The 27,968-nt window shown below is 39.2% G+C and overlaps 4 protein-coding genes across 4 annotated transcripts in view; 3 read left to right on the top strand and 1 right to left on the bottom strand.

The window, feature by feature from the left end:
• LOC127647624 (uncharacterized) overlaps positions 1 to 3,319 on the top strand; it is an 8,940-nt gene extending 5,621 nt beyond the window's left edge. Inside the window, exons 9-12 of the mRNA XM_052131985.1 lie at positions 25 to 99; positions 392 to 451; positions 1,331 to 1,384; positions 1,472 to 3,319. Coding sequence (XP_051987945.1) covers positions 25 to 99; positions 392 to 451; positions 1,331 to 1,384; positions 1,472 to 1,545 — 263 coding nt within the window. The 3' untranslated portion in view covers positions 1,546 to 3,319. The remainder of the gene's footprint in view (positions 1 to 24; positions 100 to 391; positions 452 to 1,330; positions 1,385 to 1,471) is intronic.
• A 137-nt stretch (positions 3,320 to 3,456) lies between these two features.
• Positions 3,457 to 9,596, bottom strand: LOC127647623 (elongation factor Tu, mitochondrial-like). Its single transcript, XM_052131983.1, has 10 exons — positions 9,500 to 9,596; positions 8,844 to 8,890; positions 8,318 to 8,456; positions 7,917 to 8,083; positions 7,478 to 7,747; positions 6,783 to 6,915; positions 5,435 to 5,539; positions 5,091 to 5,242; positions 4,863 to 4,982; positions 3,457 to 3,981 (listed from the first exon to the last, which is right to left on the bottom strand). The coding sequence occupies exons 1-10, from the start codon at positions 9,534 to 9,536 to the stop codon at positions 3,811 to 3,813; spliced, it is 1,341 nt and encodes a 446-aa protein (XP_051987943.1). The 5' UTR covers positions 9,537 to 9,596; the 3' UTR covers positions 3,457 to 3,810.
• Positions 9,597 to 10,713: 1,117 nt separating this feature from the next.
• LOC127647972 (hsp70-binding protein 1-like) lies at positions 10,714 to 17,568 on the top strand. The gene is made up of 8 exons (XM_052132512.1): positions 10,714 to 10,838; positions 11,291 to 11,410; positions 11,629 to 11,833; positions 13,934 to 14,158; positions 15,123 to 15,278; positions 15,382 to 15,478; positions 15,736 to 15,847; positions 17,007 to 17,568. The coding sequence occupies exons 2-8, from the start codon at positions 11,291 to 11,293 to the stop codon at positions 17,085 to 17,087; spliced, it is 996 nt and encodes a 331-aa protein (XP_051988472.1). The 5' UTR covers positions 10,714 to 10,838; the 3' UTR covers positions 17,088 to 17,568.
• A 1,101-nt stretch (positions 17,569 to 18,669) lies between these two features.
• pglyrp6 (peptidoglycan recognition protein 6) lies at positions 18,670 to 22,577 on the top strand. The gene is made up of 5 exons (XM_052132507.1): positions 18,670 to 18,834; positions 19,704 to 20,528; positions 21,027 to 21,237; positions 22,072 to 22,366; positions 22,468 to 22,577. Exons 1-5 carry the CDS (start codon positions 18,771 to 18,773, stop codon positions 22,480 to 22,482), a joined length of 1,410 nt encoding a protein of 469 aa, XP_051988467.1. The 5' UTR covers positions 18,670 to 18,770; the 3' UTR covers positions 22,483 to 22,577.
• Positions 22,578 to 27,968: the final 5,391 nt, after the last annotated feature.

The following is a 27,968-nucleotide window of genomic DNA, read 5'->3' on the forward strand; positions in this document are numbered from 1 at the left end:
AGCTGTCTTATTCACTAATCCCAGAGCAATATGGAGTCATGGATGATTCAAACATTCCCTGTAAAGACTTCTTAGGAGCCCATGACACCACAGAGGATGGTGAGTGTGTTTAAAACATCTCTTTACATACTGAGAATGTAAAGTTCTAGAGTTTGATTGTAATCGGTACGATCTTCTTGAAAATTATATTAAGAAAAGGTCACTCTAGAAAATGCTTATAATTAAGGCATTAATCATCACAGGTTTTTTTAATCAAAACAAAACGAGCAACCCTTATGTAACAGGGACCCGTTTTAATGTGACTAGAATGGATGCTATAAATCTCATACCAGATGCAGAGCATGTCAACGGGAACGTCTGTGATAAATATTACTTCTTTTTTCTTTGCCAGACTATATCAATCCTGATGAAGATGCACAAAAAGATCTTGCTATGGGCCACACAGACACGGGTCAGTGTGTCTATGATTGTATGATTTCATATTAAATGATTTGACAAATTGATCCAGATTCTGCCACTGAATAAAAATATTTTAAAAAAGGTTATTCTGACTTTATAACTCACAATTGTGACTTTATCTCTCAAATTTGCGAATTTTTAAATTCTTACGCAAGAATCAAAGTTGCAGTTGTAAGAAAATAAGTCACAATTGTGAGACATAAACCAGCAATTACATTAATAATGTTGCAATTGAATGATATAAACTCAGTTACGAGAAATAAAGTTGCAATTAAAAGATATATATTAAATTATTAGAACTAGGTGCAAATGCAAGAATTAAGTCGCAATTGATAGAAATAAAGTTGCAATTTAGAGATATAAAACTCGTAATTACGAGAAACAAAGTTGCAATTGAAAGATATAAAATAAATTACGAGAAATAAAGTCAGAGAAAAAATTCAGTTTTGAGAAATAGATGCAAATCGCAAGAAATAAAGCCACAGTTGTGAAAAATTAAGTCGTAATTGACATAGAAACCCCCAATTACATGAAATAGTGGCAATTTTGGGAATCGTTTGCAAACTATGAGAAAGTTGCAATTTTGAGAAGTTGCAATTAAGAGACATAAACTCACAATTACAAGAAATATTCGCAAATTGCGAGAAATAAATAAATAGAAATACATTTTACGAGAAGGTTGCAGTTGTGAGAAATAGCCACAAATTGTGAGAAATAAAGTTGCAACTGAGAGATCTAAATGCACAATTGTGAGATATATATATATATATATATATTCAGAATTTCCTTTATTATTATTTTTTATTTTCATTGATGACAGAATCAAGGGAACATAAATGTGATTTTAAGAGGTCTTTTTCACTCTTTCCAGAGTCGTATGAAATGATGGCTGGACCAGACTTTCCATTTGACGGCACAGAGGACGGTGAGTGTGTGTGCAAGTGTGTGTTCAAGATATGTAAATCTCTTGACATATTCCTATATTAAGTGTGTGTGGACATGCTTGTTTCAGATTCATATGAACAGATGAATGGAATCCCAGTGCCGTACCAGAGAGAGATGGACGGATTGAGAGAGGGTGAATGACAGACGGAGAGAGAAAGAGGAGAACAGCAATACAGTATTATAGTGTGAGAACAATACGAGAGGGAGAGAGTGTTTTTTCTGAGATGAAAACTTTGAAACCGCTACAGAATGAATAGGAATTTTTGAGGAATTGCTGAAAAACAAACATTGGAGTCAACATGGGTCCTATATTAATTTAGTAAGAAATATCTCAGTCGTATTGTGCATAATTCACCAGTGCATTTATTTGAAAGAAAATGTCTTTTTTTGGTAATCTTTCAACATAATGTAATCATGTCACATTGCATAGGTTAAAAGCGTTGTGAATGCCATTTCATGTCTTCAAACTGCCTTCAGTCAGTGCAGAACATATATTATATACAGTGCCTTGCAAAAGTATTCAGACCCCTGACCAATTATCTCATATTACTGAATTACAAATGGTGCAATGAAATTTAATTTTAAAACACTGGAACTCAAGATCAATTATTGTTAGGTGACATTGGTTTTATGTTGGGAAATGTATAAAAAAGAAAAACTGAAATATCTTGTTTGCATTAGTATTCAACCCCTGTGCTGTGGAAGCTGCCAGGTTACACCGATGAAAGAAATTGCCCTAAAGAGGACACGATTACTTTAAAGTTGCAATCTCATTTTCTGGATAAAAACCCCATCGTTGAAGGATCATTGGTTAGGCTGTGGATCTGAAGGAAAATGAAGACCAAAGTGCATTCCACAGAAGTTAGAGATAAAGTAATAAATATGCATTGATCAGGCAAAGGGTACAAAATATTATCCAAATGTTTGGATATCCCAGTGAGCACAGCTGGATCAATAATCAGGAAGTAGAAGCTGCACCACACCACCCAGGCACAGCCAAGAAAAGGCCGTCCCTCAAAACTCAGCGCTCTAACAAAAAGTAGTCTTGTGAGAGAAGCCACAGAGAGGCCAACAATCACTTTGAAGGAGCTACAGAGTTCAGTGGCTGGGAGTGGAGTAATGGTGCACCAGTCAACCGTATCAAGAGCACTGCATAATGCTGGCCTGTATGGGAGGGTGGCAAGAAAGAAGCCATTACTTAAAAAGTACCATCTGCAAGGAGTGACCCAGCTGCGATGTGGGAGGTTTTGTGGTCAGATGAGACCAAGATAGAGCTTTTTGGCCAAAACTCAAAAGCACTATGTGTGGTGCAAACATAACTTCCTGTGCCTCAAGACACACCATCCCTACAGTGAAGTATGGTGATGGCAGCATCATGTTGTGGGGATGCATCTCATCAGCAGGGACTGGGTGTCTGGTTACAATTAAAGGAGGAATGGATGGAGCAAAATATAGAGAACCTGCTTCAGTCACTAAAAAACTGAAGCTTGGGGGGAAATTCACCTTTCAGCTTGACAATGATCCCAAACACAAGGCACAGTTTTTTATTTTTCATAAAAATATTTCCCAACCAAAAAAAAACAATGTCACTTTACAATAACTGATTTTGAGTTCCAGTGTTTTATAATTAAATTTCGTTGCACCATTTGTAATACAGTAATATGAGAGAATTGGTCAGGGGTCTGAATACTTTTGAAAGGCACTGTATATAGCATATTATATTCATAAAAGTTCCTTGATTTGTAGAAGATTTCTGTCATGTTTCAGATCATTTATTTTGCAAATGCTTACAGGTTTATTGTCAATGACACACAAAACCAAACTATGTGCAACTGGGACGTGTACGGTTTTGCATGTTTAAAAACCAAAACAAAGACACAAAGCAGAAGTCCATAGATCTATTAAATACATTACATTAGCCACATTTGTATAATCCCTTTTATGGACAGATGCCTGTAAACCAGACAGCAAATAACCAAATGTGTGTCAGTAGACCAACAGGCTGCAATGAATAACCCTTTTTAAACAGGAAGCTTTTGCAAATGAGCCATATTTCTTGTGAATAAAGCTGTGCATTTTTTATTTTTTACTCGGGCAAGAATTGTTCCAACACAACATATTCAATTTTGATGTCTCATCTGAGCAGCACTTCACTGTTCTGACCAAGATCACTGGGAAAAGCATTTTGACAAAAACAAATTGGTTGGCAAATATTTTAAGGACCTGCGCAAATATTAGCAACCAGGGCAAAGAAGTTCCTGTTAACAAAATTATCTGTTTTTTGCAGAGATTTCATTTTGCAATACATGAGCCATAATTCAATTCTAGAGCAAGATTTCTTGAACTTTAGTCCGGCAAGGCTTTAAAAGACACAGTCTCAAAGGATTTTCCCTCTTCCATCCTCTTTCAGCCCCAGTTGTGTTTGTCTTCCTCTGTGATGGTGAGGATGTCTGTGACAAGACCTGTGCCAATGGTTTTATTGCCATCTCGGAGTGTGAACCTTTGACCTCTGTCAAGAACCATGGGCTGTCTGAGGGTCATGGTTAAAGATGTGTCCTCTCCCGGCATTACCATCTCCTACAAAATGATACAAGGAGAAACACAAATTCTGGTCAAAGTTGAATCTTATGAAACTTCTCTAAAACATCTCCAGGACATAATTTACTACAAAAATAAAAAAAATTGCATTTGCATAAAGAAAATAAAGGCTCGCAATTAAAAGAAAAAAAGAGTAGAAATTGTGAGATATTGCAATTTGGGTAAAAATTGGGAATGAATAAAGTTATAATAAATTGTGAGAAATAAAGATTGAGAGATCTAAAGTCACAATTACAAGAAAGTAGCTATTGTGAGAAATAGTCGCAACTGAGATACAGTTGAAGTCAGACGTTTAAAATATGTCAAATACATTTAAACTCAGTTTTTCACAATTCCTGACATTTAATCACAGAAAACGTTCCCTGTCTTAGGTCAGTTAGGATCACTACTTTATTTTAAGAATGTGAAATTCAGATTGAAAGTAATATATTGCAATTGCATAAAGAAAATAAAGATATTTTGGATTGCGACATCATTTTCCTGCAGATTAGGCTAATTTTCCTCCAATTCCTCATTACCATAATGCAAAACAAACACAAAAAATATCTAATTCATAGTAATGCAAAACAAAATACAAAATAATAATTATTATTATTTTAAATATACTACATTTTTATGGTTATACAACTAAAGATTTTTGTAATCGTACTACCACAATGCCATGAAAATGTTTAGACATCATGGTTAAATACATTTTACTAATATGGTAAAAAAAAATTGAAGTTACAGTGATGGGAATCATCATCAATGATGGGAATTTCCAAAAACAAAAACACTGGAAAATGTGCTTGATTGTCAGATTGCAAAATCGTAATTTTCTTTCTAGAATAATAGACTAGCAAATACTTCCGAAAACGTACCTTGCCTGCCGGCAGCTCTACTCGACAAGCCATGTCCCAGGTGAGAGAGAACATGACAGGCATGAAGTTTGAGACAAATGGCTTGTGTCTGCCGCCCTCCTCTTTACTCAGAACATAAACCTGATAACACCCAAAACACTTGAGTTTAACAACGTAAAATGGTTTATGGAATCTTGGTTAAACAGAAATGGATGAATTCCTGCAACTTGAAGAGAAACAGACACTAACCTGAGCTTTGACCTTCTGGTGGGGCTGTATGGATGCTGGTTTGCTCATCACCATTCCTCGCCTAACATCCTCTCTCTTCAGCCCACGGACCAGAGCACCCAGATTATCACCCGCCTCTGCCCGGTCCAGCGACTGATGGAACATCTCGATACCTGCAAGAGACAGAAAAATGGAGATTCATTTTTGCAATACACTGTGATGACAGTTTTGACGCAATGTTTTCATTACTTCATTTGGACATTTTGAAATGTTTTTATGTTAGCAGCCAATCGATATGGGCTTTTCAACGGTAATATCTTGAGAATGGCAGATGACCAGATCATGCAGTAGACACATTCTCTTACCAGTAACGACAGACTTAAAGGAACGACTGTGTCCAACAAATTCACACTCATCTCCTTTCTTGATCACTCCTCGCTCTAGTGTGCCAGTGACTACAGTACCACGACCTGCACACAAGAATCACACACAATGTTAAGCACACACACACACTTCTGGGAATCACAGTCAGAATTTACTCGCACACAAAGGATGAGTAATGAATAAACAACATTTATTTTGTGGATTTACTGAGCAGATTTGCAACTTATGTTTGTTTTTAATGCTTATATTCTATAATAAACATAACTGTAACATCATGACAACTTCTAAAACATAACTTTAGGTAAAACAACTAAAGCCTATATAAGACGTCTGAGATCCATTTCAATTAAAAACTCTCAAACTGGGGGACTGGGTAGCTTAGCGAGTATTGACTATGGTAAATGGTCTGCACTTATATAGTGCTTTTTTTAACCTTAGAGGTTACCAAAGTGCTTTACACTGTGTCACCCATTCACACACACACATTCACACTCACACACCAATGGCGGAAGAGCTGGCATGCAAGGCGCTAGCCTGCCATTGGGAGCAACTTGGGGTTCAGTGTCTTGCCCGAGGACACTTCAGCATTTGGAGTCGTGTGGGCCGGGAATCGAACCACCAACCTTGCGATTGGCAGCCGACCCGCTCTACCACCTGAACCACAGCCGCCAACTATCAACCATGGAGTCGAGAGTTCGAATCCAGGGCGTACTGAGTGACTCCAGCCAGATCTCCAAAGCAACCAAATTGGCCCAGTTGCTAGGGAGGGTAGAGTCACGTGGGGTAACCTCCTCGTGGTCACTATAATGTGGTTCTCGCTCTCGGTGGGGCGCGTGGCGAGTTCTGCGTGGATGCCGCGGAGAATAGCATGAAACCTCCACATGCGCTATATCTCCGTGGTGACACGCTCAAAAAGCCACGTGATAAGATGCGCGGGTTGACCGTCTCAGACGCGGAGGCAACTGAGATTCATCCTCCGTCACCCGGATTGTGACGAGTCACTACGCCACCACGAGAACTTAAGAGCACTTTGGGAATCGGGCATTCCAAATTGGGAGAAAAGGGGATGGAGAGAGAGAAGAAAAAAAGTTTTTGACTTTGTAAAACCTATTCAAAAGGTCCAAAGTGAATTATAAAAAATACAAAAATTAAAACACACAAAGCAAATGATTAAATAAGAGCCAAAAACAGGATTAGCAGAATCACAACACCAGAGAAGTTCAGAAGCTATAGCAGAAGTGTGCATTCGGAAAACAAAAATCGAGTAAAAATAGTTTTCGTTAATGGGAATTGGCTTTTGCAACACAACACAGACAGAACAGCATATACCTGGAATAGAATAGACCCCCTCTATGGGTAGCAGGAATGGTTTCTCCAGCTCTCTCTTTGGCAGAGGAATATAAGTATCTACCACCTCCAAAAGCTTCATAACAGCGTTAACGCCCAGTTCTGGCTCCCTGTTCTAAACACACACAATCAGAACAGAAGCACAGAATATTACTACCGTTTCAACACATTCAAACTCGAGCTTTCAACAGATTACATAATTACATGTCATGCCGATTAATTAATTGCATATCTATATTTGCAGAGACAGCCCCCCCCCAAATAAAGATAATTCATTAAAAATAATATACAATAATTTAAATGATTGCAATTATATATATAATATATTCAGTATTAAATATATTGTATTATTCATTTGTGGCAGATGAGAAAAGCATTGATTAGATGTGTCTTTAGAGGTTTGTGGAATGTTTTAATCTAATTAATCAAATTATTGACAAATTCCATAAACAGCACTGAAATGACTTTCCTGACACTTTTGTAATTGTATTATTTTGTACATAATATTGGATGCAGCCAATGGGATAATCGTTATATTATTTAGTTTTGTGTTCTGCAAAAGAATCATCATATGAGTTTGGAAAGACATGAGGGTGAGTAAATGACAGAATGAACATTTTGGGGTGAATTGTCCCTTCAATCTTTTCCTCCATCCATCTCCATTCCACTATCCTTACCTCCAGGGCACAGAGCGCCGATCCAATAACAACGGGCGTGTTTTCTCCATCGTAGCCGAACTCGGTGAGCAGCTCTCTGATCTCCAGCTCCACCAGGTCCAGCATCTCTTTATCCTCCACGGCATCAGCTTTATTCACGAACACCACCACGTTCTCCACGCCGATCTGCCTCGCCAGCAGGAGGTGCTCACGAGTCTGAGGCATCTGGCCATCTGTCGCCGCCACCACCAGAACGCAGCCGTCCAGCTGAGCGGTGCCTGTGATCATGTTCTACAAAGAGAGAGAGAGAGAGAGAGAGACATTTGATCATCACATGCATTTATAACACTGCTCCATTGCATAGTTACTGTAAACACAGGGGACTATTTGTCACAATGAGTAAAATCCCATTTCATCATTTCTCCAAAAAGCCTCAGCCATGTTACATGTGTGTGTTTACCTTGACATAGTCAGCATGTCCAGGGCAGTCTGTGTGTGCGTAGTGTCTGTTAGCGGTGGTGTATTCCACATGTGAGGCGTTAATGGTAATTCCTCTGGCTTTCTCCTCAGGAGCGTTATCAATATCTTCATACTTCTTATAACGTGCACCACCAGCCTCGGCAAGAACTGACACAAACACGCACACATTTCGATGAACACACTAGTTTTGTAACCATCTATATCCCCACCCAACCGACCAATAATCTGGTGTATGTAAACAAGTGGGTGGAGTCATCAAAAAGGATACATAGGTGGGAGGGGCACTAACTCCCTACCCTGCTAATATGGTTTAGAATTGTGTGATATTGAATTAGTGTAATTTGGGCAGCATAGTAGAGGTCAGTTTAGTCTTTAAGTTACCTTTGGTGATGGCAGCAGTAAGTGTCGTCTTGCCGTGGTCTACATGACCAATAGTCCCGATGTTAACATGGGGTTTATCACGAGAAAACACCCTTTTGGCCTCCGCCGCGAAATTCCTCCGATTTAGAGGAACTGCACTCTGAGAGATGGGGGGAAAAAATGTGTTGGGGGTGAAATTGTATTCCAATAATTTGTCATATACAACAAACCTATATACTGTGCGTGCACGCGTGTGTGTGTGTGTGTGTGTGTGTGTGTGTGCATATATTTATTTATTATAATTATTTATTTATCATATATTGATTTCACAATATTTATATTAATCTTAAATATTAAGAAAAAAAAACAACAATTCAAATAATTTTGAAAACAGGTTGTGTCTTGTAACTTTGCCAGATTTATAATGCAACTTGCAATAGATTCATTATCTTTATTCCCCATGAAAGTCCTGCAAATTTAGGCACTAAAATAAAATATTTTATTCCTCACAATTACATCATTAATTAAGTGCTTAAAAAACACTCACCAGTTTATAGGAGCTGTGCCGTAAACTCGGGGAGGTCAACTGCAGAGCTGAAAAACGGGAGGGGGGGAAATGTGTTTAATGCACTGATCATATATAGATCAGTGGTTTAATGTCATGTTTAATAACATTTAAAAACAATAGCATGTGGTTCTGAAAAATGTTTTAGCATTATTAAAATGCTATACAAACTTAGTATATTACATATAAAATATAGGCTATAAAAATCAAAGTTAATTAATATATTACACACACTAAATCAACTCTTCCAAAGTGCAATGCATCAACACTAATGTAATTGCACTGCTGTCAAAATCTGACCTAATCTAGGCACCCGGCAATTCAGGAACACCGGATGTTAATTCTTGATACGGGACAGCTCTTTCATTCATTTAAGCATAAACAGTCTTATGAATTGCAGTCAATAATGCTGTTTTGTGATATATCTGTGATATATTCAGCATAGTTTCAGGAACTTGACCTTGCGTTAAGCAACACACGAGCATTCCTGCCTCTGCCCACTCGAATTGCCATTTCCACAATTACATCCATGTATTTGCGCGTTTAAAACTTTTACCCCATGCAAATCACTCGTAGCATGAACCAGAGTATAATGGCAAGCGCAAACAAATACAAAAAAAATGCATTTTGTAACATACCGGACAGGCACGCGCGGATGCTCACGAGCGCAGCCATTTTGCCGTCGAACGCAAATGCGCATGTGCATGGAAACCAGGGAGCTTGACTGACGTCATCGCCATTGGTCGTGTGTTTTTAACGTAGACATTCTACAAAACGTGACCGTGACAGATTTTGGTGGCGGATTAACCCTTGTGCGACCTTCGAGACATTTATTTTTTATTTATTTATTTATTTTTTCGATAATTTTGATATTTCAACCTCAGTTCCTATAATACATCTATAATACACTGTGTATACAAAATAGTTGCACTCAGGACCTTAAGGACAAAAATGTCCCCATTGAAACCCATTAAAACGGCAATATTTGATCCCAGTGCCATTAAAGGATCAGAATCTGCTTTATTGCCAAGTATGCTTACACACAAGGACTTTGTCTCAGTGACAGGAGCTTCCAGTGCACAACAATATTAAAACAATACAAAAACAGCAGCAAGACATAGATAATAATAATAATAAAATAAAAATGTATTATACACATACGTACACACACACACACACACACACACACACACACAGACACACATTCTTAGTGCAATTCTAATGCAATTCTGTTATCTGTTATGTACAGTGCAAATACAAATCTGTTACGTACAGTGCAAAAAAAATAAAAATTATTTGTCAGAGAAATGAAATGGCAGAAAAGCAGAAGAGAAGAGGCAGATGTGTTGGATAAATATAAAAAAAAGGACTAAACTCTGTATTGCACATAATTATTCTCAATGGGGCAAGTTAATTGTTCATTAGATGGATAGCCTGAGGGGGAAAAATCTGTTCCTGTGCCTGACGGTTCCGGTGCTCAGAGCTCTGTAGAGCTCTCCAGAGGGCAAGTTCAAAAAGGTAATGGGCTGGGTGAATGGGGCCACCCGTCCCATAAAATACGGGATCGTCCCATATTTAAAGATAAAATAATGCGTCCCATATTGAATCAATACGGGACGTGATTTGCCCCGCATTTAAGCTGGTCAGATGGCATCACAGTGAAATAGTTTCAGATCGCCAATTTAACATAGGTATAACTGGTGGAGTTTTTTTCTATATAAATATTCAATAGGATCAAACAATGGATGAATAGCCTACAATTATAAAGATAAGTACTTTTTATTTGTCATGTTGTGACTGTCTATTCGGACTTCGGGATTCAATTACGGTAAAGTGTAATGACGTCATCACGCGGCGACGGGCATCTGCGCACACGCCGCTGTTCTGCGGGATCTGGAAGCTTCTGGTCTGCTCTGGACACTTTGACACATATCACTTCTACGTCAACAAAACCTGGGCATCTATTAATTTCACAAGGTAAGACAAGTTATTGTTGTTTTTCCATTTTATTGCTTGACTATAAAATAGTCAATATTTAATTTCAATATTTATTTGGCTGTGAGACTCTTGTCTATAACTACTGGAAGACTAATGGCATATCTGTAATTATGATAAATTAAAGAAATAACCCGAAAATAATTTGTATTACTGTTTTCAACAACGCTGTATCCCAGTAGAGACGCAACGAGAGTGTAGTTACCACCAAAAAAATACATTAATCAATAAATGAAACAACCCTGAAAAAATAGATGTGGTTATTCTGTAAACAAGGGGACTGGGTTAAATGTGATTTTGTGTGCCAATATGATTGGTCATTATTTACATGTTTTTCCGAGTTATCTTGGAATGTATTTATCCAGTATAATTATAAAGCATGATTATTGATGAGAATTTTAATGTAGAATATCATATGATCTCTTTTTCTCTAGATGGCAGAAGGCAGGGGTAACCGGCGTCACCCCAGTAATTTACAGGGTGTGCTTCAGATGGCTGTGGAGGCTGGATCTGCATCTGAGGGTCCCGCTCAACCAGAGCCTATGACACAGGAGGTGAGTAGACCGCATGTACTGTACTCATGTCATACAGTCTTTTGTGCATCCTGATGTCTCAATACAAGGCATGCCACTTGACTTGAAATCGAGGATGAACGTTTGCTTTCATTAAGCAAATGTGCTTATTGCTGTGTATTAGTTCTCCGGTTGAGACTTACGCATTAGACTCAGGTCTAAACTCTCTTGTCTTTCTTCACCTCTCTTATTTTCTGTAGAGAATGGAGTTTTTGAGAGGAGCTCTGGCAGAAGTGTGTAAAGGACAGATGGATGAGGTAGAACAGATGAAACAGTGTTTGGAAGTGCTGACCAGAGATAAAAGCAGACAGAGTGGGAGTGAGGAAGAGGACGATGAGGAGGATGAAAGAGAGGAGGCTCTGGAAATGCTCTCAGAGCTCTGCGAGAACCTGGACAATGCAAGAGGTATGTGTGTGTGTGCGTATGCATCGAATCAGATTAGCATTCACACTGGAATTGGGATGTGGTTAGGATGCAGTATGAGAGCGACCTCTAGAGGTGAAAATAAAAACGATCACTTCCCTGATGCCTTGTGGTGTTTGTTTTGACACGTGAGACTACACTCTGCATGGAGCAGAACACTTCAGATGTTAATTTAAAACATCATCTTAAAGGTATGTATACAGTACACTACAGTACATGTTGTCATATCATTATTAAGTAATTAATTTGTTGACTAGATGCTGCATTAATAGAGAACAGCAGTATGTTTGCCGACACGGCTGAGAGGATGCTAACATTAAAGCTAACCTCAAGCGGTTAGAACAATGTGACAAAAATACACGCAAGTCCTATTCGATGTCCCCGCCAGCAGCCATATCACCCTGTAGCTCAAGACCGGTTGCCCACTGAAGCTAAGCAGGGCTGAGCCTGGTCAGTACCTAGATGCGAGACATCCTGGGGAACACGAAGGTTGCTGCTGGAAGAGGTATTAGGGAGTCCAGCAGGGGGTGCTCACCCTGGGGACTTTATTGGTCCTAATGCTCCAGTATAGTGATGGGGACACTATACTGTAAAAAAGGCACTGTCCTTTGGATGAGATGTTAAACTGCAGTCCTGACTCTCTGTGGTCATTAAAAATCCCAGGACACTTCTCAAAAAAAAGAGTAGGGGTGTAACCCTGGTGTTCTGGCCAAATTCCCCCTATTGGCCCTTCTCAGTCATGGCTTCCTAATAATCCCCATCCATTCATTGGCTCTATTCATTGGCTCCACTCTCTCCTCTCCACCAGTAGCAGTATGATGAGCGTACTGGTGCACTATGGCTGGCGTCGCATCATCCAGGTGGATGCTGCACACTGGTGGTGGTTGAGGAGAGTCCCCTCTTCACTGTATTGAAAAGCGCTATATAAATGTAACATTCATTTGTTTATTCAGATCGATCACATGATTGTGCTAATAAAAAAGTCTAGACACAGTGCAACGAATACAGTTTAACGTAAAGCAGGGGTCTCGATATGCCTTTAAAGTTCTTTTTAATTAGACACATCATCTAAAAAAAACATGAGACGCTGAATAAACAAAAACAAATGGAATAAAAGACGTTCGTCTAGCACGTGTTTATATAGATAAACAAATGGATGGTTGCAAAAGCGTTCGGTGTGAACATCCCCTGACAGTTAGTGGAGGTCTTTGGCCATTGTGTCTTGCTCTATTGTAAGTGATTCTCAGATTAAGCAATGAGTTGTTTAAACGCTTCGTCAGGAAAGATGTTCATCTTGGAAATGTGTGTTTCGAGATCCTCATGTTCGGTTCCAGTCTGATTGAACAGCCCCCGGCCTGTGCTCATAGTCTGAGCCACTTCACCACTGAGTTCAGCCGAATGCCCCTGTTATCGGTGACTATTGCTACTCTACATACAACTGTACTGAATAAAACACAATGTGGTATTTCAGTTATTATGAAGCTTGAGTCTGGAGTAGCAGGAATCAGTGCAAGTGCAACTCCATCTGAACTGTCTATTGAAGCGTTTTCCCCCCTCATTTTACTTTAGACTTAACATTTGAGAATATGGACCGATTAAAACATATTAATTTATTTTATGTAAATTAGTTGAAAATGAAATGCTCTTTTTTTTTTAACAACCAGGATAGGACTGTTCTTTGCAATAATATAATGGGGCTGAATGGTTTATGTATTTATTGCGCCCTCTTGTGGACTAATGAAAATCAGCTGACTTCAAAATATAATATTAGTTAATATATATTAATATTTATATATTTATTTCATTTTCATGGTTCAGTCAGTATGGTTTATTTTTGTAATAAAGCACTATTTTACTTTGAGTGTTATTTTGTCATTCAGTATCAGTTTTAGTTATCGGTATCTGTAAAATCGGGTCGACCTCTAGATGTGGTCACATGTGTTTATAACTATCTATGAATGTGATCTCCAAATCACAAGATGTTCAGACTCTGTATTTAGCGCTGTCTATTTGTGATTGGATTACCGAGACATTACATGGCTTTTGAGTGTATTTTTGAGTGTATTTGTGTGTGTTTTGCAGATCTTATGAAGCTGGGCGGTCTGGACTTGTGTTTGTCGCGGTGTCTCTGTCACTCTGAGGCCGGTATTCGCTGGAGAGCAGCTCAGCTCATTGCCAGCTGTGCCCAGAATATGCCTGAGGTGCAGTGCTACCTGCTCAACCAGCGGGCGCTACTGACACTCCTACAACTCGCAGATCACGACGCAAACAGCACAGTTCGAGTCAAAGCACTCTACGCTGTGTCTTGTGAGTATGATGGAGTCCATTAAAGGGATGGTTCACCTAAAAACCCTCATCTCGCCCTCATGCCATCCCAGACTTTCTTTCTTCAGCAGGACACCAATTAAGATATTTAGAAGAATAATTTCAGCTCTGTAGGTCCTCACAATGCAAGTGAATGTTAACCAATACATTGAAGCTCCAAAAAGCACATAAAGGCAGCATATAAAGGAGTTATATTTTGGTCCATTTTCACATAAAACCGATTGGATTGCTTCAGAAGACATTGATTAAACCACTGGAGTGTTTTGGGTTACTTTTATGCTGCCTTTTTGTGCTTTTTGGAGCTACAAATGTCTGGTCACCATTCACTTGCATTTGGACCTACATTTGGACCTGAGATATTCTTCTAAAAATCTTAATTTGTGTTCTTTTGAAGAACGAAGGTCATACACATCTGGGATGGCATGAGGGTGAGTAAATGATGAGAGAAGTTTCATTTTGGGGTGAACTGTTCCTTTAACGTCATGTGTATATGCTGCATTGCAATATAATGCCAAGTACTGAATGACAGAAAACCCAAGATAAAAGTCAGAATTAAAGGGATAGTTCATGCAAAAATGACAGTTCTGTCATGCACTAACCCACATGTTGCTCCAAACATGTATGACTTTATTCTGTGGATCAGAATGTGATTTGAGAGCTGCAGCATTTGGGGAAGATTTTCAGTGAATAACGACTTCAATTTCTGTCCATTCCATTAAACTATTGGATGACTTCAATAGGTTTAAATATACTGTATAGTGCACGATTTACATTTTTATTAGAGCTCAACAGCCTTAGTCCCCATTCACTTTCTTTGTATGGAAAAGAGCAGTGTGGAATATGTTGCTCAATATCACCGTTTGTGTTCCATGGAAGAAAGAAAGTCATGCAGGTTTGGAACAACATCAGGGTGAGTAAACGATGATGTAACTCTTGTCTTTCTCAGGTTTAGTGAGGGAACAGGAAGCAGGTCTGCTGGACTTCCTGTCACATGATGGCTTTTCAGTGCTGATGAGGGGGATGCAGTCAGACAGTGACAAACTGAGAACTAAATCGGCTTTCCTTCTGCTCAACCTTCTGACCAGTCACCCAGAACACAAAGGTACTGCTGAATCTGGAAACGCTCTGTTAGACCATCATGAGACTAGTTTCTTTGTACTTGCTCTTAATGTCTCTCTCTCTCTCTCTCTCACACACACACACAGATACAGTGTTGTCCATGGGAATGGTTCAGCAGCTGGTGTCAGTTCTTCTGTCCCCTCATTCCTCTGTACATGAACATGTTCTTGGCACCCTCTGCTGGTTAGTAAAGTTGTTGCTTATGTTCACCACATAGAATGCCATTAACATACTGCGAGTTATTGGAGTGATGCAATGCGTAATCCTGCTTTGGCTTCTTTTGGAACTGTTATTTGTCCATTTTGCAGGAAATATACAAAATAGCTGGCTGAAATGTGCCTGAAATGTCTTCTAAGCGTGCCGTTGTACTGAATATAAGCACGGCTGTTATTATCTGGGGCTGAATATACAGTACATGTTACTGGTCTCTTCTTTTTTAGCCTGGTGAAGGACTCTCCCCGTGCCGTGAATGATTGCAGAGAACCATCGCTGGCATTGGAGGAGCTACTCAACCAGAGAGTGCAGGACCTAAGGGGGCGAGAGGAGAGCCTGGTAAATTCATTAAATCATTTCTTTACCTTTGGTTTCTGTTTGCATGCTACACCAAAGAAAACAAATGTTTGTCTTATCTTGCTCTGCCTCTGAAACAACTTTTCTGCTGACGTGAGTCCGCGTGCAGAGATGTGAGCTGCATTGTTAACTAATAGTCATATGGCTATTTTGACATTGTTTTAGACTACTGCTGTAGATAATACAGATTTTCTATTCAAGTTCTGATTGATTGCTCTACTCCGGTATGGAGTACTTTTCACAATCCGGTCATTTATAGCAGGCGATTAATATAAAGTCCTGTCCTATTATTGTTAATGTAGATTATCACAAATCTGGAGTCAGTTGAGGTGGTTTGGGCATCTGGTAAGGATGCCCCCTGGCCGCCTCCCTAGGGAGGTGTTTCAGGCACGTCCAGCTGGGAGGAGGCCTCGGGGAAGACCCAGGACTAGGTGGAGAGATTACATCTCCACACTGGCCTGGGAACGCCTCGGGGTCCCCCAGTCAGTGCTGGTTAATGTGGCTCGGGATAGGGAAGTTTGGGGCCCCTGCTGGAGCAGTTGCCCCCGCGACCCGACTTCGGATAAGTGGTTGAAGATGGATGGATGGATTGCCACAAAATATAATTTTCAACCCTCCTTTAAAAAAAAAAAAAAGCAAGAATTGAGGTTACAGTGAGGCACTTACATTGGAAGTGAATGGGGGGCCAATTTTGGAGGGTTTAAAGGCAGAAATGTGATGCTTATCATTTTATTAAAGCACATACATTCATTCTTCTGTTAAAACTCATGTATTATTTGAGCTGTACGGTTGCTTAAATCATCATTTTCATAGTCATTTTAGTGTTTATGGCACTACGTTGTCATGGCAACGAAGTTATACAATTGTATATAACTCTACACAGAAAAGGTTAGTGATTTATTTTACCACTCTTACATGCATATTGTTTATGTCTTGTGGCTATGCTTTTGAAACAGTGAGTATTCTAATGTTTACAGATTGGCCCCATTGACTTCCATTATAAGTGCCTCAGTGGAACCCAGATTTATGTCTTTTTTTTTTAAAAAATCAACATGGTAACAAATGCTGTGAATTTAACTTACCTTGTATTGAACATGGAATATTCCTTTAATGTTTGATGGCACTGATTCTTGTTTTGCAGGAGGAGTTGGAATTTTGTGAATGTTTACGAGCAGCTTGTTTCCAAGGGCAACCACAGAAGGACAATGGAATGGATCGCTGAGAACTTATTGGTCAATAATGATTCCTGCTACGCAGTAACAGGCCAACACAAGAGTTTGTATTCCCTCTCTGTTTAAGAGAGAAATAATGAACTGGAAATAGAAAGGATCAAAACAAAACTATTCAAACTATATGAATACTCGGCGTTCAGTTTGGCCAGCTATATGTGCATGCTTACTGTACATATACCACGAATGCCAATGGATTTCATCCATGCACATAAACACTCTGTGTGTTATAATATGAATATGTACATTTTGTATAATATATTTGCTTTTGTAAAATATATTGTATAGGATGAAGTTTTGATCCTGCCATTTTTCAACTGAACAACCATAATGAATGCTAACCCACAAATACAAAACCATAGTGTAGAACTACACATCAACATTTAATCAATTGTAGAATTAAAATAAAAGTGAGATGTCTACACCAATAGAGTCACGGTTCTGTTTTTTCTGATCAATTAAAAATGGTAGTTAGTTTGAAGGTTTCAAGGCATGTAACGCCAACTCTGATGTGTGTGACTTTCTTTCATCTGTTGAACACAAACAAAGATTTTTGAAGAATATCAGCTGCGTTGGTCCATACAATTCAAGTGAATGGTGACCAAAACGTACATCATAAAAGTAACCCATAAGACCCCAGTGGCTAAATCCATGTGTGCAGATGCAATATGATAGGAAAGAGTGAGAAACAGGTCAGTATTTAAGCCCTTGTTTACCACTTTTCATGCTCCAGTCAATTCCTGAATCCATAAAAGTGATCCCAGGGTTCCCGGTCACATCATCTAAAGTAACAATGTAAAAGAACAGAAGTCCTCAAATGGACCTCCACGTGTTAATGGGACACTATTTCAATGATAGATATGTGAGAGCAATCAAATCTATTTATTGATCAATTATGATTTAAACCGGTGGTTCTTAACCTTTTTGCAAGTGCACCTTTTAAGAATGGACCAAAACAACAAAACAAAAACAACAACAAGTCTCTTTAGTGCAGGGTAAGAAAAAAGCTTTCCAGTTTTGGACTTCTAGACATCATCTTATAAGCAGTAATTCGTTTATATCAAGTCGTGCAATCATGCAAGTATTTTTTACACTCATTCAAAATAAAAGTTTTCCTACGATCCCTTTGGGACCCCCAAAGAACCACTGATTTAAACTATTACAAATAGTATTTAATAAAAGTCCTTTGGGACCACCTGGGGGGGTCCGGACCCCTCAAGTTAAGAAACACTAATTTAAACTATTACAAAAACATCCATGGAAAAACCTTGACAAATCTAAATTGGTGAATGGAAATAGTTTTATAAGCTGTATCAAAGGCTGCACTGATATGAAGTTCAAAATAGAAGCGTTATGTTTATCAACGCAGTCTTATGATATTCACGACAGGGCCCAGTAACCCCCCCTCCCCCTCCTTCCAATAGGAAGTTGTGAAGATTCTTGACACAGTATTTCTTTATTGCTTTTGGTCATTTTAACTGAGACTTGAAAGTTTGGGACGCACTACAAGCAGCTGTCACTTTCTCATAGCTAGATTGACACGATTGACCTTTATTGCTGTTTATCAGTAGTTCTTGTGTAAGTGTTAGCATGTATTTGTGCATATAAGGTGCAGAGCGCACCCATAACCAAACTAAATTTACAGAGAGTCTTCAGAGGTCCTCGGTTGTTTTCGAATGGATCGTCACTTGGGATTGCTCGTTTCCTTGCTTTTGGTGTCAGCAGGTTGCCTTACTGATGGTAGGTCATATATTAGATGCTCAATTCATTAACCAAGTCATTACTGGTGATTTACTCTTCATTATAAAAAGCACAAGGCATTATTTCAGCTTTTTTAAAGGTGATGAGTGTAACCTTTTCAATGTTAAAATTAGGCTGTCAATTTAACATGTTCATTTAGTGCGATTCATTTAGACACAAACAATACGTTCTGTAATAAGGAATCTTCTTCTGAGCAATTTAAGCTTTATGTACCACCTAGATGTGGCAGTAGGGGGCTGTCAAAAAACGCCTTGTCAAGAGGAACCTTCCACAGACGCGCTTTTGTACATGAAGACGGCGGGAGAGAGCACAACAGAATGAAGGGATCAAGAGACGTGCTTATTAATGTTTCAAACGACCATAAATGTAACATGCGTGATTCCAAGGTTGCATTTTTACGTCTAACATTACATTTGAATCCACTCATGGTTAGGTTTAGGTTTGGGGGTACAGTTAATTAAATATGCATTCCTCTTCACTGTATTACAACCCATACTGCTGAAAACAACTCACTTTGGTCGCCCCTCAGTGGATATTACACCTTGAAAATGGAGATCACGCGTGCCCGTACGGCCTATAACACTTACCGCTTTGGCCATTGGGGCAGTGTTTCGAATTTCAGTAAGCACAGACCGAATTTAGCTAAATAAATGTCGACCTACTGTTTCCCATTTCACTGTGAGTTCAGTCTGTAATGGAAGATGGGGAAAGAAGTGTAGGCAAACAGTAGTGCAGAAGGTCTCGTAATGCAGAAAAATGACACACTTCACCTTTAATAAATGTGGTTGAGGTATCACTGCTTTAAACATGTCGAAATGTCCTTTCTCTTTCTCTGATGCTTGCATTAGCCACTAGCACAAGGCGCATGAATGACTTCATCGAAGCTGTGGAGAATATTGAAGCCGAGAATCCGGGGCTTTCAATGCTCGATGTCGTGAGAGGTCTTCGTAAGGTTGCTGGCTTGGAAACCGACCTCATCAAGAATTACCTTGGCGACCTCCGTGATGTAAATGGCTTTGTGACAAGCTCATCAGTCGCTTCATACATAAAAACGGTTATTAATCACAAGGTATCAGAGTTGGGTGAGGAGGACGGTGTGGTTCTCACCTTAGATGGGTCAAACGTGGCTTTGGCCCCAATGCTCCTCGGACTTGAAGTTGGGCTACAATCCAGCAACAAACGACGAATCCAAGACCTGTACGCCTTAACTTTGACTGAAAACCTGGTTGCTTCTTTTGCACTTCATGCCAGTTATGAGCACCCCACTGTTTCCTTGGGCACTAAAGGTTTTTGGGATAGCATTAAGTCCCCAAAAGTATACACTCTTTCCGGTTTACCCTCCTTGGCAACAGACGCCCTCATAATTGGAGGTATAGATGGCCTCATTCTTTGGTCAGAAGTCACCAAGCCGAACCATCGATATGTATCACTAAGTCACTTGCTGAAGAGTTACTACAGCCATCAGCTCAGCAGCAAAGGGTTGGATGCTGCACCCCGTCTGATTAGTCAAAAACGAAGGATGAACTTCAAAAAAGTTGTCAGCTTCCCCATGCTTAAAAGTCAAGTTACACAGGCCCTAACAGGTCATCAGAAATTGAACAATGAGTCTGAGAAGGAGAGACTGGATGCTATTATGAATGAGGGAATTGAGAAACTGATTCACATATATGCGGGTAAGTGGACAATTTTCAAATGACTATATTAGACAAGTCAATATAATATTGTGGAATAATATCTGTGTTTCTAAGGCCATTCAAATGAATACGGATTAGTGTGGACGTGTACAGTAGTAGTGTAACCATATCAGTACCTGGTCGCCGTGTATTTAAATAATGTATTTAAAGGAATAATTCAACCAGAAATGTCAGTTCTCTCATCATTTACTCACTCTCACCATCCCAGATGTGTATGACTTTCTTTCTTCTGCACAACACAAATGAAGATTTTAAGAAGAATATCTCAGCATTATATCACTAATATAAAACAAACAGACTTAAAATAGCAACATAAAATAACAAATTGCATCTTGAAAATTGAAGCCTGTTTTTTAATACCCTCGAGTTCTGATTATCGTAATGTGGATGAAATTATATATTTATTTTTGTAAAAAATACATTTTTTGTTTTTTATGCTTTTTGTTTACAATTTTTGCTCTACTTTCCAACGGACAGTCTGTCCCAACATCATTACCAGGTCTCAGTGGGGGGCTGCAGCTTTCATCGGAAGTCCCTCCTATCTGTATCTCCCAGTGCCCTACCTGTTCATCCACCACTCATATCAGCCCTCCAGGCCTTGTACCACCTTTGAGCAATGCGCCAGTGACATGCGCTCCATGCAGAATTACCACCAGAACACTAATGGATGGAGTGACATTGGATACAGGTAAGCACTGTTCCAAAACCGGTCCCTTGGAGTTTCACATTCAGTTTCACATTGGAGTTCACATCAGATATATATAAACAAACTGCATTAATCATTGATATTGGCTGTTGGCTGATTTTGGAAACTGCACAAGGTTGTGCTATAGGAATGTTTCAGGTTTAATACTAGTTCAGCTTAATCTAAATATCACAATCAATTACACAAATATTAGAAAATCCAAAATCTTAATTTCCACAAAACATTCTACTCATCCCTCCTTTATTTAAAGAATAAGAATAATTTCAATGCAGCTTTACAGAAAATGATGCTGTAATGTCTGTAATGTCTTAAAGTCCTCATTGAGCTGTTTAAACGGGATTAAAAATCATGCTCTAAAAATGATTTATCTTTAGGCCCCCAGTGAGCTATATAGCCTAATGCCAATATGAGCTATATGTGTAATACAAGCAGGCAGACAGAGACGTACATTTGAAGTACGTTTGGAGCAGAAGAAATAGAAATAAACCTTGTGTATATAGTTAGCTTTACGCTAAGCTAAAATGCTATTTCTAGCCATTTTACATGCACATGTTACCAGACACGAACATTTTTTTCATAAAGAAATTCACAGAATAACGGTATTGGATATAACTATAAACAGATAAGGTTAATAAGTTAATTTATCACACTAAAATCATGTTAACACATCATGTTTATGTCTGAAACTATGTGTATATTAATGCTTATGGCCTGGCCCCATTTACTTCCATTGTAAGTGCCTGTATATAAATGAGGGACATGCCCATTTGAAATATTTGTTTATGGTGATCACCATCATTGTTTGTTCTCCCAAAGTTTTGTTGCCGGTTCTGATGGTAACCTGTATGAAGGCCGTGGCTGGGATTGGGTAGGTGCTCACACACAAGGGTACAACTCCGATGGCTATGGCGTCTGCTTCATTGGAGACTACACCTCCACTCTCCCAGTAAAGAGCGCAATGGACATGGTGAGGTACGACTTTACAAAGTGTGCCGTGGATTCAGGGGGACTGTCTTCAGGTTACTACTTATATGGACACAGACAAGCTGGGTCCACAGAGTGCCCAGGAAATGCCTTCTATCGTGAAATCCAGAACTGGGAGCATTACGATGTAAGAATCAAGATTCTCTCTTCAGACATATTCTCATGGGTTTTCACTTCTCAGTGTCTTAATGCAAATCTTAACTGTGTACCTCTGATTGTGTGTTACAGAGCTATTTACCTTGAAGGCCACAATGATGGGCAACTAACCGTGTCCTTGGAAAACAGTACATGTATTAAGTGTTGCATGTAACACATAATAAATGCATATACTTCAAAAATATCACTAAAGTTGTCTTTTGATGGGCAGATATGTCTTAAAGACTTAAAGGTGCACACATTTTTTTAATTTGTCGTCTAAGACTTACACTGACACCTAGTGGTGTGGATGATGCATCAGTCAAATGCAGGAGTTTTCAGTGACTGATGCCATTGTACAAATTCACATTACTCAGCCATGATTTATTTAATCCATGAGTGAAAGTGTCCAATAACAGGGCGAGTAGTATTTGGCTGGTCATGTGATTCTAACATGGCGGCCCCCATGAGGAGACCCTCTCCATGTAGATTTAAACAGCTTTTATATGGTTACTGATATGAGTTACGCAGTCTTTATCGCATGCAAGTGCTCATGATTTTATACATAATGTCTGTTTCCAAATTTCAATTCATTTCTTTAGAAGTAAAACTTTCTAAATGAGGAAAAAATGACTGAGTGCACCTTTAATAGTTATAAGATGATTGTGTATATACAGAGTTTGGCAAAACTGATGGCAGAAATCCAAATAGGCCTACTTTTTTATTAGCATAAATCAAATGTGATTTCATCAAAATTATGTTCATCAAACGTGAAATTGTTGACAGACAGACAGACGAGATAGATGGATAATAATAGTTATATATATATATATATACACACACACACACGGTTGTGAGGGTGACTTTTTAAATGTATTCCACTACAAATGTACAGATTACATGCTGTAAAATGTAATCTGTAGTGTATTCCGTTAGATTACTCAAGGCCAGTAATGTAATCTAAATACTTTGGATTACTTCTTCAGCACTGGTAGATTTTTTTCACTTGTTTTGACTATAAAAACTCAGTAAGACAAAATACACATGTTAAAAATACATTCTCTGAAAAACATAAATATCTTATACAGTGTTGTTTCTAAAACAAGATTAATCAAACTGATCTTGTTTTAAAGAGCAACATGCAGGTTGAATTTATAACTGAATTAATACTTTATATTGTCTGCAGAGGTCTTTTAAAAACACATATGTAGAAATTACTAATGAAATCTCATTTGATGTAGAGATTTTGATGAAAATGTGCTAGGCTCTGGAATACGCCTTTCCCGCTATCAACGCGTCATATGACGTAGGGCGAGGCAAACAAAAGAGCTCGCGGTCAGCTCTCGTTGTGGGTGTTGATGTAGTTAGAGCAGTACAGAAAGTTTTAGAGAAGCCATAATGGTAAATTATTGTGTTTGTGCTGGTTGCACGAATTCCAGCATGTCAGGACATCGTGTCCATCATTTTCCTTCTAGAAAAAACAAGGCTTTTCGGTCTTGGGTGCGTTTTGTGCAGGTGAAGAGAGCAGACTTCACTGCCGCGTCTGTTACCACACACTCGGTCGTTTGATTTTTTTGACATTTCACTCCGGAGAATTATCGACCTGGAGATTTGTTGGAGTCTCGGATGGGATTTCGGAGTAAGGACCACGTGAGGCTGATTACTGATGCTGTTCCCTCGGTGCGCTTGATGAAATCAAGTCCACCGTCAAAGTTTACACCGGATTTTGGCGCGGGCTGGACTGGAGGACAAAGTGCTAACGTTAGCAGACATTCTGTGCAACGAAAACGAGGTCTTAGTAGGGCTGGGGCGGTATGGATTTTTTCTAACCGCGGTTGAAAAGAAAGATATTCCCGCGGTATAGCGGTAAACCGCATTAAATACATTACATTGGATCAGAGAAGTACCCCCCCCCCCAACAGACTTTGGCGCACACATCAGAAGTCGCTTTTGATAGACAGACTTTAAATATTGTCACCTACATCCGAAGAAAAAAAACGAGCACAATTTTAAATAGTCAAATTTTCATCAAGCAGTAATTTGGCATGAACTAATCACTGTATAGATTTCCTTATTTAAGATTATTCTCCGATACATTCGCATTGAAGATGGGTCAGACATGATTTTGACCACTTTATTAAGTTTTGTTTTGTAGAAAGCCTTTCTTTAACTTTAAAATTTCGTTTTGTATAAATTGTATCTTAATTTTAATCACTGTTTCATTAACTAATTGCCTGGAATTAATAAATAAGAAGCAAATATAGCAGACATATAATCAGCAGCAGGACGTGGAAGCGCCGATGCGATCTCTTGCGCGTGAGCTCTCTCATAAATGAACCGAAACTCGGCGGCTAGGCCTACTGCCTCACAGACATGAGAAATAAATAGAAATCTTAAAATGCATTTTAAACAAAATTCGAAACAAAATGATAAAATTTTAGGCTACAGTAGCCTAGTAGTCAGGTTTGCCGATGTGCGTTACTATTTATTTATTTATTTTTATCCCTGTGCGCCAATCGGAAACGGACTTCACTGCTGATATTCTGGGGATACAACATAGCCAATAGGCTATAGCCTACTAGGGACTTTAGCCTTTAAAATATCTTTGCTGCATTGGATCAGTCTCCTTTCTAGAACAGCCAAGAGCTTTCTAGCCTCGCGGCAGCAGCGCCTTGCATCGCTCAGACCTTAAAACAGTCAGCGCCGCGGATGCGGTTTTGAAAATGTATCAAAAAACGTTGGTGCGGACAGATGAGTTTTGTGATGCGGTTGCGGATTAAATAATAATAGCCCATCCGCGCATCTCTAATACAAATGGGATGTTATTATGTGTCATGGAACATTGCGCTCCCCAACTCGCGAAAGGTCGGATTTGCTCCATATTTTGATAAGTTTTGTTTAGAAAACCTTGAATCCATGTATCATTAGACATAATCCATATCATTAGAATCAATGAATCCATGTCATTAGACACAACGTGCACACATGTGCAGGCCAATGTTTTGCGGTGACGACGGTGACAAGCTCAGACCCGCGGTTGGAGTCACGTGACCGCGGTATTGCGTAATGCGGTAACCGTCCCAGCCCTAGGTCTTAGCAGAGTAAGTCTTACTTTTAATTATTTTAACTCTTAATTTGCTCATAATTATAGGCCTGTGGGCCATCATAGGCTTGTTCGTCCACACCGGAGAACTCGGTTTCTTCATTCGCATCCATTGTAACCTGAGCTTGAACTTGACCAGACTCCCTCGCCCATCGTCACTTCCGGTTAGTGCTTTATAGACGCGGAAGTTATTTTATCACAATTTATCTCAAAATATCGTTAATGGCTAAATATATATTACTCCAGTTCAGAAAATCTAGTTGTTTTATCATCAACATACACTATGCTATATAGGGGTGTCCAACCTGCATGTTGCTCTTTAAGGATTTTTAGATATTTTTACAGGAAAACAATACAAATATTATTATCAAGAATCTGTTTTTTTTGCCCTAATATCACATTTCTTACTCCAAAAAAAAAAATATTATGATCCAACGTGAATCCATTGAGCACATCTGGGACCTGTTTGATTGAAGGGTGAGGGCTAGGGCCATTCTCAGGGCTGGACTGGGAAGAGAAATCGGCCTGGGATTTTACATGGCAACTGGCCCAACTGTTGAGATTGGGGGGGGTTCGCTGCCCTTTTCTTTATATTGCAGGGCCGTTTTGTTGTCCATTCTGCATAACGCGGCGGCTAATTGTTGCTTATCGCAGCCCATTCGGCACATTGAACCACCAGCCCGCTCGGTACCCCGATGGACATTCCGCCCCTGATCGGCCCAAAATTGTGTCGGCCCACCGGGAAAATGCCCGGTACTCCCGATGGTCATTCCGCCCTTGATCGGCCCAAAAATGCATCGGCCCACCGGAAAAATGCCCGGTATGCCAGATTACAAGTCCAGCCCTGGCCATTCCCCCAGAAATGTCCGGGAACTTGCACCCTTCATATGCCCCCCCCGTTTTAATTTTGCTGAAAATAAAAGCAGTTGAAATTGAGAGTATGTTTCTTTTTTTTTTGCTGAGTTTATATGAAACGGGCCTATTTATTTTGTATTTTGCCATTTCAATTTTTCAACTTTAGTTCTAAGTTTTATAGATAAGTGCATTTTTTTTACTTTGTCGCATTTTTTATTATTTTACTGTTAATTTATTTATAAAATTACTTTATACATATATTATATAAAATATTTATACGTTGTGTTTTTTTAAGAATATAATTCAAAGTGCACGAAAACTGTCACCAGCGCTCAGCGGGCTTCTTTCACGTCGTCGTTACCGCAATAATCAGGTGTCGTTCTCAAAAACCATCCTGCTGTGAAAGAGTTACACCGCCGCTGGTGCATAAACTCCTTTCCCCTCCCCATCAACGTCACCATCCCTCCGAAACTAACAACATGGAGTCCGGTGTTTAGTGGGCAAAGACGTCTCCACCGTTTCCTAAACACATAGGCTGTCCCCTGCGCCCTTGAGAGAAGCCTGCGACGCTGAAGTGTGCGAATAACAGAACGCACTAGAATCGATATCGGACATGGAGAGAGAAGCGTGACTGGACGCAGAAGATTCCAAAGAGGCTCTTTCCGTGAGTTTTTCCACAATTCCATCCTCATTAGAGCTGTCCAGTGGTCACAGATATGAGAATGACAGCCTTGCAGATGGTAAAGAATTAACATGGCAAGTTATAAACGCATTTAAACTCTATACAACAGCCTCATATTGTCTGGAGATGGTGTCATGTTTTCCCCATCAATGCACGTCCTCCTTTATTGTAGTCATAGAAATCGCAGAATTAACCAAAAATGGGGCTTGGTAAAGTAGGTCAGGCACAGTGACACTGCAGAGAAGGTTTCTCTGTCAAAAAGATTGGATACAACTGAATACTTTGCAATGCATCCCAAAATGCAACACCTTAGGTTGTTATCATTTTGTAAAAATCTAAAAGCTTTTTTTGTGTGTCTTTTGCAATATTTTGTTATTATCTATGTCAGAATTTACTTTCTTTCTTATTGTCTTAAACCCGTATTACTTTTTTTCTCCCATGCAACAAAAAAGGAGAAAATTAGCGGAATGTCCTTGGTGCTCTTTTGCATACAATAAAAGTGAATAGTCAGCATGGAGAGAAAAACAACAATCATAAAATTAGTCCATTCAACTGGAGTAAGTGCACAAGTCTAAAACTTTGACAGCTTTGTCTAATGAACAGAAGGAAATCATTATTGAAAATATTTTCCTCCGCGGTTCTCAAATCTCATTTGTTCTTCCACTTATTTCTACATACTTACCGTAATTTCCGGACTATTGAGCGCACCTGAATATAAGCCGCACCCACAGATTTTTAAATAAAATATTATTTTGAACATAAATAAGCCGCAGGTGCCTACAGGTACATTGAAACAAATGAACTTTACTCAGGCTTGTAACAAAAATAAATAGGCTTTAATGAAACGGGGGCGTGGATCAAGCGCCCGTCCGGGAGAGAAAAGCGGTAAGGGCGCTTACACCTGAGATAAATTATGTCTAACACCGGTGTCTAATTTCAGTAAGCATGGGGAGA

Source organism: Xyrauchen texanus, chromosome 8 (genome assembly GCF_025860055.1).
Source record: "Xyrauchen texanus isolate HMW12.3.18 chromosome 8, RBS_HiC_50CHRs, whole genome shotgun sequence".
In the NCBI taxonomy this organism is placed as follows: Eukaryota; Metazoa; Chordata; class Actinopteri; order Cypriniformes; family Catostomidae; genus Xyrauchen; species Xyrauchen texanus.